Genomic DNA, 13,870 nt, shown 5'->3' on the forward strand with positions numbered 1-13,870 from the left:
TTATTAGGGGGCTTAGATTAGGTGTAATTAGTTTAAAGTTCTTGTAATTTTTTTTATTTTCTGTAATTTAGTGGTTTTCTTTGTACTATAGTTTAGTTTATGTAATTGTATTTAATTTTAGGTAATTGTTGTTATTTTTTTTAATTAATTTAATGATAGTGTAGTGTTAGGTGTATTTGTAACTTAGGTTAGGTTTTATTTTACAGGTAATGTTGTAGTTATTTTAACTAGGTAGCTATTAAATAGTTAATAACTATTTAAAAGCTATTGTACCTAGTTAAAATAAATACAAAGTGTCCTGTAAAATAAAAATAAATCCTAAAATAGCTACAATTTAATTAGTAGTTATATTGTAGCTATTATAGGGTTTATTTTACATGTAAGTATTTAGTTTTAAATAGGAATAATCTAGTTAATAATTGTAATATGTATTTAGATGTATTTAAATAATATTTAAGTTAGGGGGGTGTTAGTGTTAGACTTAGGTTTAGGGGTTAATAAGTTTAATATAGGTGGTGGCGGGGTCCTGGAGCGGTGGTTTAGGGGTTAAACATTTAATTTAGTTAATTTTAGGTAATTGTAGTTAATTTTTTTAATTAATTTAATGATAGTGTAGTGTTAGGTGTATTTGTAACTTAGGTTAGGTTTTATTTTACAGGTAATGTTGTAGTTATTTTAACTAGGTAGCTATTAAATAGTTAATAACTATTTAAAAGCTATTGTACCTAGTTAAAATAAATACAAAGTGTCCTGTAAAATAAAAATAAATCCTAAAATAGCTACAATATAATTATTAGTTATATTGTAGCTATTATAGGGTTTATTTTACACGTAAGTATTTAGTTTTAAATAGGAATAATCTAGTTAATAATTGTAATATGTATTTAGATGTATTTAAATAATATTTAAGTTAGGGGGGTGTTAGTGTTAGTGTTAGACTTAGGTTTAGGGGTTAATAAGTTTAATATAGGTGGTGGCGGGGTCCTGGAGCGGCGGTTTAGGGGTTAAACATTTAATTTAGTTGCGGCGGGGTCCGGGAGCAGCGGTTTAGGGGTTAAACATTTAATTTAGTTGTGGTGGGGTCCAGGAGCGGTGGTTTAGGGGTTAAACATTTAATTTAGTTGCGGCAGGTTCCGGGATCCGCAGGATAGGAGTTAATAACTTTAATATAGGTGGTGGCGGTATAGGGGGCGGCAGATTAGGAGTTAATAGGTATAATGTAGGTGGCGGCGGGGTCCGGGAGCGGCGGTTTAGAGGTTAATAACTATTATATAGGTGGCGGCGGTGTAGGGGGGGCAGATTAGGGGTGTTTAGACTCGGGGTACATGTTAGGGTGTTAGGTGCAGACATCTCCCATAGAAATCAATGGGATATCGGGCAGCAGCGAACATGAGCTTTCGCTGCTTTCAGACTCCCATTGATTCCTAAGGGATCCTCCGCCTCCAGGGCAGCGGTTTGAAAACCAGGTACGCTGGGCCGGAATAGTGCTGAGTGTTCCTGCTAGTTATTTGATAACTAGCAAAAGTAGTCAGATTGTGCCGAACTTGTGTTCGGCACATCTGGAGTGACATAAGAATCGATCTGTGGGGAGAGGCTTTAGGGGCTAGAGGTGTAGATTTCAGGTTAAAAAATTGGAAAATGTTGACATACAGTGAACCTTTGTGCAGTAAATTGTTGTAAAGGTTAAAAATAATACTTGATATAGTTGTAAGTTCTGATGTTGTGGTCAAGGAATTATTGTATTATTATTGATTAATCCTGCATCCCATTTTGCTTGGGATAACATTTATGTCCTCTTTTTTGTAACAATATGAAAAACCTTGTTGAAATGTCATTTCTCACTGTGTGTCTTCAATAAAATAAAAATTTAAAAAAAAAATAATCGATCTGTGTTGGACTGAGACCGGCGGATCGTAGCTTACGTCACTATATTCTACTTTTGCCGGTCTCTAGCCTTTGATAACTATGGCGAATCAGCCTCACCACAAATACGCTGCAGAATTCCTGCGTATTTGCTGTTGACGACTTGATAACTAGAGGCCTTTGAATGAAAAAAACAACAACATTTAATTCTACACTGTACAATGGGGCCTCTCTAATGCATACTATAAACTTTAAAAGCCTGTATGGGCCCCTTTTTTCACATGTGGCTTCCCATGATGACAATTTAGGGCCAGAATACAAGTGGAGCGCTAATTTATTGCGTGCCCACAAATGGGCAAATGTACCTGTATTCGGGCACGCTAAAAATAACCAGCTTTTACAAGTGACTGGTTATTGCTACTGTGAGTTTGCGGTAGCAATTAGCACTCAGAAAATTAACCATGGATCAGATCTTTGGTTAATTTTCTAAAAGTGCCCCAAATGCCCTCTAAAATAAAGGGTATTCATAAAAAACTACTGCGCTAGGCAGTTTTTAGGGGTTAAAAGTGGTGGGTGTGATGTGAAAAAAACGGCACTAAAAAAGTGCCTTTACATTATGGTCTATAGGAATAGTGTTTTCCCTGTAAATATATATGTATATGCTAATATACATATATTGTTATGTGTTAATATATGTATATACACATATTAACACATAAATATATAAGTATATATTCATATACATATATATTTACATTTGCTGCCCATCCCTGCGTGACTTACCCCTATGCTTCCATACAATGCAAACGTGAGGTCGCGTTCGCATTGCACCAAACTCGTAATACTAGCACATATTTCCGTGCTCTGCTATTACTAAGTTGACCACAAATATCGCTTTCGCAGGAGCAATATTTTGTGTTCAACTTGTAATCTAGCACTTAGAAAGAAGATCACAGTAAATATTATTATTATTTACTAAACTCTAAGCAAAAATTATTCTTATTTTATACAGTTTTTGCTGCATCTATCTCACATGCCATGAATTATAATTATAATAATGATATATTGTAAATCAGCTGGGCTTGCTGAAAGAAATACATATAATTTGTGTGGGTCTCTCACTGAAATTTGACTTACAATAGGGTTTAATTGTAGGTAGCAAAAAAAGTTCAAAACTGGCTCAGCACTGGGGTGAAAAAAGACCTTACAGCAAAAGGGTTAAACATAAAGAAGAATAGCAAACATATCTCTAGAATCATACTCACACGTCCTAAAATTAAAAAAGCTAAACAGTTTGGATATGCTTGAGTGTCTTCCTTGTGGAGGTCCTAAGCATCTTATACTGAATTTAATAGATCCCCGCAGTCATAATAAGGATAATGCACAAGAGTGTGCATCTGGGTAAGTACTGGGTTATTTGTTTGAATAGCCTTCATACTTCATACAGCCAATCCATGTCACACCACCCCTTCTCATCTTTAACCCCCTTTATATCTACCTTTCTGCTCTCTTCTCTCTCTATATCCACTTATGGGCTCTGTTCCCTCTTTCTCTTTCAGTCTGTCTACATCTCATGTCACTCTCTTTTTTGTTCTCTCTCTCTTTTAACCTACTTTTTTCACAATCCAAGTGAAAAATTCACTAGCCTGGAGCAACAAACTTACTAGCCTTCTCAATGTAATGGAAAAACACATTTTCAACTAATAAACAGGCATATTTGTAATTGTCACAAACTGACAGAGTAGCCAAAAACATTATTGTTGATCACTTGTGATGTGATATGTAAGGTAATCAGTGATGACATTAATCATGTAGAGTAGAACCATGGGTCTACCACTTGATATGTTATGATATCCAATTATTTTCTTATAATTAGTTTCAGATTTACAGGCCCATACTGAGCATAGGGCATACAGGGCATACAGGGCATTTGCAGTGGGCTGGGGCTAGTTGTGGGACTGGGCCAGTTGCCTTAGCACCACCCAGTTGCCAGCAATATTATTTGTGCATTAAGCAGGGTCTTCCCTCTGCATTGCCAGTCTCGTCCCTCTGCCCATTTCTGTGAGCTCATTACATCAGGATGATCCTCCTCACAATGGCTGGTTGTGTTGGCTGCTAAATGACACCTTACATGACTGGTTTTGGGACAGCTTCAAATAGCCTCACATTTAGGTAGGTAAGGAGCATGCATTGCTTATTGCTAATCATATCAAAATAGCACTGTTCTACTGGAAACGTAACTAGATCAATCTTATTTTCACTAATCCGGCTCTGATTTACCTGTTTATTGTAGCGACGCTTGATGAACAATTCTGGTGAGCAGATACTATTGAATAAATGCTGGCTTATTCTTATCAAGGTACACTATCAGTGTTTAAATTTTTTCTACAGATTAAGAGCCACACTACAGGCTTTATACCTGGATGCTCATATTTTATTTGCATTGAACTAATGTAATTCTATGGGATTTTAGATTAATTAATTTTAGATTATCAATTGCTGATTAACTGCTGATCAAATCGTATGGACACCTTTTGATGAACCTAAAAATTGATTCTTTGTTATTCTGTTTTTTTTTTTTTTGTTATTTTTGTATGATTTGTCTATTATTATTTTAGAGAATTATAGATTAAAGTATGTTGTGATTATATAAATGCAATGTATATCTATATATACTATTGTATGTAAAATGGGACGGGTTTAGTATTAATACTATTATTTGCGTCCATATTTTTATTTCAAGTTCCTATTGGTATACGCTGATTGTTATTGTTACCAGCTTTTGATCAGTGGGAGATCACATATTCATTTTCAATCGTTATTACTAACTGATCAACTGCAAACGAATAAAAACTACTCACCATGTTATTGCATTTCATTCTGCAGCTGTTTTAAAATAATTTCTCCTTTTTTAATACCTAAAAGGTGCCAGGTACTGAAGCTCCGCCTCTTTGTACTGGGCGCCTACATCTTGGAGCTCAGGTATTCTCACAGCCTGTGACAGAAGCAGTGCACACTCACAGATCAGTAATATTGCCCACTTTTTTACAGCTGTGTCATTTGCTTGGAGTTAGTGTGCATGATGCATCATGTAAGCTTTACTTTTTTGCTTTTCTTTTTACACTGTTTTACAGTTAAACAAAATATATATTTTTTTAAAACACTCAACTATAATATAAAGCTTTGCAGCCATTGCAAAAATACAGAGTCCCTGCTTTGTATCATCTACCCTAACCTAAAGCACTTTATACAGCTGTCAAAAATGTGACAACCTCATTGATATGTAAATAAACACTGCTTCTTTCACAGTATGTTAGACTATTGTGCTCCAAGATGGCAGCCCCAGTACAAAAAGGTTGATCTTCACCATGAGATATTTCAGTGGTTAAAACAGGAAAACAACTTTAAATAGAGCTGTAGCAAAAGGAGGAAAATAAATAGCATAGTGAGTAGTAACCTTTCAAGGGTAGTTGTGCCCAGCAGCTTAATGTCCCTTTAATGTCCATTCAAAGAACATTCTAGTGGGAAGAACGGTGGTAATATGACCCCAGTAAAGGACATAAATAAACTAAATATATTTATGGAAAAGTATTCTACTTCTAAATGCCTCTGTTATCCATCTGGAAACTCATTCAAAAGATGACAGGTTTATGTGCACCATGGATGTCTTTAAATGGCAGACAGCACTTGACCAACAACATGCAAATCAGTATTGTATGTTTAACTTAATGTGTTTTTTTTTTCGATTTAACCTCTAAGAAATATTGTACTTTCCATGTAATTGTTGCATTTTGGTAAATGAGCTGCTGAAATAGTCACTGGGCAAAATTTACTAAAAGTCCTCTCAAATCTCTACAACTTAATCAGCAGCTCCAGTTTATCTAGTTTAGATGCTATTTTAACCAATGGACAGATGAGTAAGCTTTAGTGAATCAGCGGCACAGAATAACATAGGATCTGGTGGTCATGAAAACCCTGAAGAGAGAGGGAAACTGGACAGTTATTTTAATTAATGTGCCCATTGCAGATAATACAAAAATACAAGAATATTGATGAAAAAGAAATGAGTTAGCATGCAACAACTTATACCAGTTTGTTATTTTATGTCATTTTATTAATATTCCAAATTGAAGCATTTTACACATGACAATGCCTAGTATATATCCTGAATTCTTCTGAAGGAGCCAACCTTAGGAGAAACTGCACCCCATTCGGTGTATCTTCTGTACTCTCCTGGTCTCAAGTAATATTGCCTTCCTCTATAATTGGGCAGCTCATAGAAAATCCAGTGTCCCTCAAGAACATTGCAAGAGAGAATATCTTCATAATTAAATTTTTCATAAACCTTTGGACAATCTTCTGTGAACTCCATTGTGTGACCTCTGAATTCTTCCCTCTCATAAATTCTAATACGGAAGACTCCACGATGCTGCAATGAAATGAAAACAAGATAAGAAACTTAACAATATCAGCACCAAAATGTTTTATAACTTGGTTCAGTCAGTAGCTTGGAATTAATAAAGCTGTTACTGAAAGAGCTTTCAGAGAATGAGAGCTCTGCCTGTTATTTATGAATGCAGTATGATTTAGTAAACTGAAATTCTGCTTTTTTTTACATTATCCTTTATGTTTTGTCTATAGTAAGCCTTTAAGCAGTACATATGTATTTCTTATTGCAGGAAAATTAAAATGCCAAAGCGACAGAACAGTGTCTAGAAAACAACATTCATAGGGTATACCTGGGTTTTTTTCATGTAGCTGTTTCCCTTTAATTTGTTAGGACTCAAATATCATACTACCAAATGCTTTGCATACAAGACAAACTGTCTGGAATTGCAAAAGTGAAGCATATGTAACCATACCTCGCAACCTTTCCCAGAGGCCTTCAGGGACAGGGAAGTGAGGGTATTGGGTCGTGGCCATCTGTGTTTTGTGCGTGAGGAATTGGAAGGGGTGTGGCCTCAGAAGTGTTCTGGGCAGGGTTGCAAACATCCTGTCAGTGGGGCAGGGCACAGCCAGGGAGTTTCCTGGTTGGGGCTAGGGAAGTTCCTAAAAACAGAAACAGTTGCCCTAGCTAGAGAAGCTGAGTGTGGGAAAACAGGCAAACTGCCAAACCCCTGATAATCCTGCAGGATCCGGGACAGTTGGGAAGAAGAGAACACAAGTTAAACAGCACTAAGAACATCACATATTGCTTTATATTAACTTCGATTGCAGCAGTACAAGGCACCACCATGCAAAGTACCACAGTGGTCTGTGAAAGTGCAACTTGTAATCCCAGCAAGGTTTATTAGGTATAGATCACTGTATAATCATGCAATGAAACAATGTATAATTTCTTTATAATATAAATATAAAACAGTTTTTTTAAGTATCATGCCCGATTTCTAATTGCAACACATAAATAAATATAGGTGCTTCTAATGTTTAAAGTACATTTTACTAGTCAAAAAGAGTTGTTTTGTAATGTGATGAAAGGGAAATCAATAACATACAGAGTTTTTAGTGAAATAATGCAAGACTAAGATGAGTTATAGGGGCATATCTATCAAGACTCGCCGGAAACATAAGTTATAAAGCAGCGGTCTGAGGTGGCGGACAGAAATCAACCTGGTAAAATACGGTCAGGTTGATTGACACCCCCTGCTAGCAGCCGATTGGCCGCGAATCTACAGGGGGCGGGATTGCACCAGCAGTGCAATGATAAATTGTAGTTCTTACTTTTTTTCCTGTAACTTAATTATCTGTTTTTTTATGTCTTCAAAAAAATGTTTTTCTTATTTTGCAATCTGAATATGAGGTCATTTAACTCTATAAATTACAAGTATTTTTTCTTATTGGGAACTTTTAGATTTGATTTTTTTTTTTTTTTTAAAGGAATGAAGAGAGAAGTGACATTATAGGGCCATAGATATGGGAAAGTTCTATAGAGGGAAAAGAGAAAACATTACAGAAGCCAAATACACCATTCTGTGGAATAAAAGTATGATAAGTATTGTAAGAAAGAGATTACTGGGGATGGAGAAAGCTATGTGTGCTATTTAAATAAAGAACAAATGTGATAAATAGAAAATATGAAAGGAATAGAAAATCAAAAAAGAAACATTGGGTGGATAGTAATAGAGACCAGTAGGAACAATAGAACATTAACAATAGAAATGTATAGCTGTATCAGTTTCTCTACTCACTTGTGGTATAATACGACATGAGCTGATGGTATCATTGAGTCCCATCCAGTGCTTGTAATCAGGGTATTCACCCCTCTTAAGGAAGTATTGATGCCCCTCCTGGTTAGCGCGTTCGTACACCATCCAATTACCATTCTCTACTCGTATGGAGTTGCAGCGACTGAAGTGCGAGTGTAGATCAGTACTGTCAGAATTGGACTCATAGGAGCGACCCTGGAAGTTCTTGTCCTCGTAGAAAATGATCTAGAATACAAATGAATTAGTAATATAATACACGTGCTTACAATACTATTAAATCATATGAAATCTAGTTTTAAATTAAAAGTAATTTAACCTTAACATTTAAGTTGTTTGTATTCATTAAAAAAAAAATCCTATTAGTGGTGTTTCAAAAATAAAATAGAAAGGGGCCCTATACATAAATATATTTGCAATGCTATTTCTTTAAAAAAAAAAATCATATTATAATATATTCACATTAGTTATTTCTATTTATGATCATTTTCATTTTTCTATTGTGAAATACCAATATATTTCATTTTTCTATCCAAATCTAATGAATCATCTTAATGAAATAACTCTACATATATTGTGTGTAGGTCTGTTATCAGTACCTTTCCCATTTTGGCTATTTTACAGACACTGATTTTCTGTAATTCTAACTGTGAAAGCCCTCTTTATATATACAGTTGAAAGCTGGTTCTGCAATTGTGCAACAATAGAGAGATGCTCTTTATGTTCTAGAAAGTGTAAGCTTTTAGTTCTATATATTGCTGGTGTCAGTACGTATAGCAGCAGTTTTAAGCCTTTTGTTCAACTCTTCCTGTTGCACCTGACATTACATTGCCTTAAAATAGTGACATTTTATACCAAGAAAATAGTGATTGTGTAAAAAACTTGAAGTTAATCCTTTCAGGTTATTTGAAATTCATAATATGTGGAAAATATTACACTTTATTTACATATCATCATATGATCATTTAAAGGGACAGTCTAGGCCAAAATAAACTTTCATGATTCAGATAGAGCATGTAATTTTAAACAATTTTCCAATTTACTTTTATCACCAATTTTGCTTTGTTCTCTTGGTATTCTTAGTTGGAAGCTTAAACTAGGAGGTTCATATGCTAATTTCTTAGACATTGAAGCCCACCTCTTTAAGATTGCATTTTAACAGTTTTTCACCACTAGAGGGTGTAAGTTCACGTATTTCATATAGATAACACTGTGCTCGTGCACAAGAAGTTATCTGGGAGCAGGCACTGATTGGCTAGACTGCAAGTCGGTCAAAAGAACTGAAAAAAGGGGCAGTTTGCAGAGGCTTAGATACAAGATAATCACAGAGGTTAGAAGTATATTAATATAACTGTGTTGCTTATGCAAAACTGGGAAATGGGTAATAAAGGGATTATCTATCTTTTAAAACAATAAAAATTCTGGTGTAGACTGTCCCTTTAAATGGTACTGCAGCAAAATCTACCAAATCAATTTTCATGAAATTTTACAGATAATAGAGCTAAAGTTTTAGTTTTCTTTAACAATCAAAATGACTAATTGCATGTGTGTCACCTCTTCTTAAGTTGTGAGAAAAAACAGTGAGAATTGTAGGGCAGAAATGTTTACAGAATTACGCTGGGCTTTGAGAGACAATTTCTTATACTGATATCTTCTACAGAAGGCACATATTATGAAACTAGTCTTGAAAGAAATCACTGCTGGAATCAGTTCTCAGAGCTACTTTGAGATCTTGGCTTGCACAATGCCCCCCCCCCCCCCGTCCCCCGTCCCTGTCCTGTCAGGGCACCTCAGGGCCCTGTCGTTAGCAAGCATGTTTTGTGCTTATAATCCTGAAAAGCATTTAAGATAACCAACACCACTCAGCCTAGATATTGCTTGTCGCTTCGCACTTGTGTGAGTAGTTCTTTTGACAAGACAGCACAGATGGTGGCCACGTGGGAAGAAGAGTTGCTTCTGGTCCTGGAAAACCACTTTGTTAAAATGGAGCACTCACGGGTAACAGCCTTTCAGCGTACCTCATGCAGTAGCCCGGTGGACAGCAGCGAGTGTCTCACAATTACTGAGATTGCGGAGTCATGGAGAGAACCTCTTGCGGATCACTGCAGTGCAGCCGACGGGTCATATGTGTCTCACGCTACAAAAGATACAGCTTCACAGAGGGACACCATGTATGCTGCAGATGAATGCCCGACAAGGGACACACTGCAACCTGGCTCACAAATATAATAAACACTCCTCGAGACTCTAAAGGGTGATGGTCTCATCGTTATGGATATCTACACTGAAAGACAACTGGGGACACCTCTAGGCATTTTGCTGATCCAAGCCTTATTGTGCAGTAACGGAGCAACGTATATTAAACTGCCTATATGTTTTTTTCTGAACATACATCATGGAGGGACATACATGACAGATATCTTTCCACATACTATTATTTTTTAACCCATCCTTGGTAATTCTCATGTGTGGTATCAACTGGAGTGGGTTAAAGTGAACACTACCCGTCTGGAGGACCACTTCTGCCCGGCTTGGATGAAGACTTCTGCCCGTCTGGAGGACCACTTCGCCCTGCTTGGATGAAGACGTCTCCCGGTAAGTCGATCTTCAGGGGGTTAGTGTTAGGTTTTTTTTAAGGGTGTATTGGGTGGGTTTATTTTTTAGATTAGGGGTTTGGGCTTGCAAAAGAGCTAACTGCCATTTAAAGGGCAATGCCCATCCAAATGCCCTTTTCAGGGCAATGGGGAGCTTAGGTTTTTTTTAGATAAGTTTTTATTTGGGGGGTTGGTTGTGTGGGTGGTGGGTTTTACTGTTGGGGGGGTTGTTTGTATTTTTTTTTACAGGTAAAAGAGCTGATTACTTTGGGGCAATGCCCCGCAAAAGGCCCTTTTAAGGGCTATTGGTAGTTTAGTTTAGGCTAGGGTTTTTTTTTTTGTTTGTTTGTTTTTATTTTAATAGGGTTATTAGATTAGGTGTAATTAGTTTAAATTATTATTATTAAAGTATTATTTTCTGTAATTTAGTGTTTTGTTTTTTTGTACTTTAGCTAATTTAATTTAATTTGGGTAATTGTATGTAATTTATTTAATTGTATTTAATTTAGTAAATTTATTTAATTATAGTGTAGTGTTAGGTGTAATTGTAACTTAGGTTAGGTTTTATTTTACAGGTATTTTTGTATTTATTTTAGCTAGGTAGTTATTAAATAGTTAATAACTATTTAGTAACTATTCTACCTCGTTAAAATAAATGCAAACTTGCCTGTAAAATAAATCCTAAACTAGCTACAATGTAACAGGGTTTATTTTACAGGTAAGTATTTAGTTTTAAATAGGAATAATTTAGTTAATGATAGTAATATTTATTTTGATTTCTTTTAATTATATTTAAGTTAGGGGGTGTTAGGTTTAGGGTTAGACTTAGGTTTAGGGGTTAATAACTTTAATATAGTGGCAGCGACGTTGGGGGCGGCAGATTAGGGGTTAATAAATGTAGGTAGGTGGCGGTGATGTTAGGGCCGGCAGATTAGGGGTTAATAATATTTAACTAATGTTTGTGAGGCGGGAGTGCAGCAGTTTAGGGGTTAATATGGTTATTATAGTGGCGGTGGTGTTGGGGGTGGCAGATTAGGGGTTAATAAGTGTAGTTAGGTGGAGGCAGAGTAGGGGTTAATAAATATAATGTAGGGTTCGGCGATGTTGAGGGCAGCAGATTAGGGGTTAATAATTATAATTTAGGTGTCAGCGATGTCGGGGGCGGCAGATTAGGGGTTAATAAGTGTAAGATTAGGGGTGTTTAGACTCGGAGTTCATGTTAGGGTGTTAGGTGTAGACATAAATTGTATTTCCCCATAGGAAACAATGGGGCTGCGTTAAGGAGTTTTACGCTGCTTTTTTGCAGGTGTTAGACTTTTTTTCAGCCGGCTCTCCACGTTGATTCCTATGGGGAAATCGTGCACGAGCACGTACCACCAGCTCACCGCTGACTTAAGCAGCGCTGGTATTGGAGTGCGGTAATGAGCAAAATTTTGCTCAACGCTCACTTCTTGTCTTTTAACTACGGGTTTGTAAAAACTCGTTATACCAGCGCTGCATGTAAGTGAGCAGTAAATGAAAACTGCTCGTTAGCACCGCATAGCCTCTAATGCAAAACTCGTAATCTGGGCCACTGTTTTTGTATTTTATTGTACTCTATTGTATCAATGCAACCCAGGACATACTTGAAATGTGGACCCAGGACATACTTGAAAACGAGAGAAATCTCAATGTGTCCTTCCTGGTAAAATATTTTATAAATAAATAAATAAGGAATGTAACAAAGCATGCAAAAAAGCAATTAAATTAGCCAAAATTGAAAATGAAAGTTTAATTGCAAAGGACTCTATGTCTAACCCTTAAAGTACATAAATAGCAAAACAATATAAGGACAATATAGGTACATTAAAATGTGTGAAGGGTAACATGATTAACAGTGACAGGGAGAAGGCTGAGGTACTAAACCAGTTTTTTTCTTCAGTATACACAAGAGAAGAACCAATGGGGGATACTTTGGAAAAAGCTAGAACATGGCAGCCCATATCATTAGCTGGGTTATGTCTAGAGGATATTTAAGGAAACAACTGGATAATATTAAGGTAAATGAAACTCCAGGCCCAGATGGAATACACCCAAGGGTGTTACAGGAACTTTGCACTGTTATAGACAAACCTCTACTCTTAATTTTTTAAGACTCATTGTCCTCAGGCACAGTACCCCAGGATTGCATAAAGCTGATGTGGTGCCAAAGGGAAGCAGGGGTGATCCAGAAAGCTATAGACCAGTTAATCTGACATCAATAGTGGGGAAGAAATTTTAAGGGATTGTAAAGGATTATATTGATGAGCATAGTCTTGTAAACAAGATTATGAGGCCGAATTATCAAAGGTCTTGCGAACCTGATCCGATAGTGCGGATCAGGTCTGCAAGACCTCGCTGTTATGTAGTTATTATGCAAATACTGTGACTCTGTTTGTTTATGGTAATATTGCATTGCCTTATACTTCCTGTTTCCTGCTCCTACCTCTGACCTGGATGTAGTTATTTAGTTCAATATGATTCCTCACACAGCTTGTAGTGTCTTTATTTCTATACATGAAACATGGTGTCAGAAGTAACTAAAAGAGAACAGCAGCTTTAAGATACAGCACAGCTTTGTGAGTTACAGCCTAAAACGTTTTTTTTTTCTTGTGATATTTGAGAGCTTAGAGACTTAAAGACAATATGACTGCCATGAATTGCATACCTCCCCCAGAGGGAATGAGAATAAGTGGGGATTGCAGCAGCAATTGGGAAATTTTTTACATCTGAATTTGAAGATTATTCCCTGGCTACAGGGTTGAATGAGAAATCTGCAGCAGTGCAGGCAGCAACTCTGAGAATGGTCATAGGCAGTGAATGCAGGCATGTGTATAAGCACAATCTGACCCTCACAGCAGAGCAGAAGGAGAATGTTACAGCCATTTTAGATGCACTGGAAGCTTATTTTAAACCTGCTAAAAATGTTATATATGAAAGGTATATGTTTGGATGCTGCAAACAAGAAGAGGGAGAATCTCTTGATAACTTTGTTACACGCTTGAGAGAAAAGGCAGCAACTTGTGAATATGGTACGCTAAGAGATGAATTAATAAGGAACAAAATTGTTCTTGGTGTAGCTAGTGAGAACACACGCAGGCATCTACTAAGAGAACATGACAACTTTAAACACAGCCATTGAAACGTGCCGTACAGCAGAGCTCACTGACAGACGTCTGAAAGTTATGGAAC

General features: G+C 36.5%; 1 protein-coding gene across 2 annotated transcripts; it reads right to left on the reverse strand.

Moving 5' to 3' along the window:
- Positions 1-5,955: 5,955 nt before the first annotated feature.
- Positions 5,956-8,674, reverse strand: LOC128638702 (gamma-crystallin 1-like). 2 transcript variants are annotated; one of them, XM_053690836.1, is made up of 4 exons: positions 8,666-8,674; positions 8,052-8,294; positions 6,684-6,690; positions 5,956-6,282 (listed from the first exon to the last, which is right to left on the reverse strand). In XM_053690836.1, the coding sequence occupies exons 1-4, from the start codon at positions 8,672-8,674 to the stop codon at positions 6,017-6,019; spliced, it is 525 nt and encodes a 174-aa protein (XP_053546811.1). In that variant the 3' UTR covers positions 5,956-6,016. The 2 variants fall into 2 exon arrangements, with proteins under 2 accessions (XP_053546811.1, XP_053546803.1); XM_053690828.1 differs by lacking the exon at positions 6,684-6,690 and having other exon boundaries at positions 5,956-6,292.
- Between the last annotated feature and the right edge of the window lie 5,196 nt (positions 8,675-13,870).

Source organism: Bombina bombina, chromosome 1 (assembly GCF_027579735.1).
Source record: "Bombina bombina isolate aBomBom1 chromosome 1, aBomBom1.pri, whole genome shotgun sequence".
NCBI lineage: Eukaryota > Metazoa > Chordata > Amphibia > Anura > Bombinatoridae > Bombina > Bombina bombina.

Bases quoted from the DNA above. Each gene is read 5' to 3' on its own strand.
- LOC128638702 (XM_053690828.1), bottom strand. The intron at 6,293-8,051 runs GTGAGTAGAGAA...ATTTCATTGCAG, and splicing joins CATGTCGTATTATACCACAA to CATCGTGGAGTCTTCCGTAT.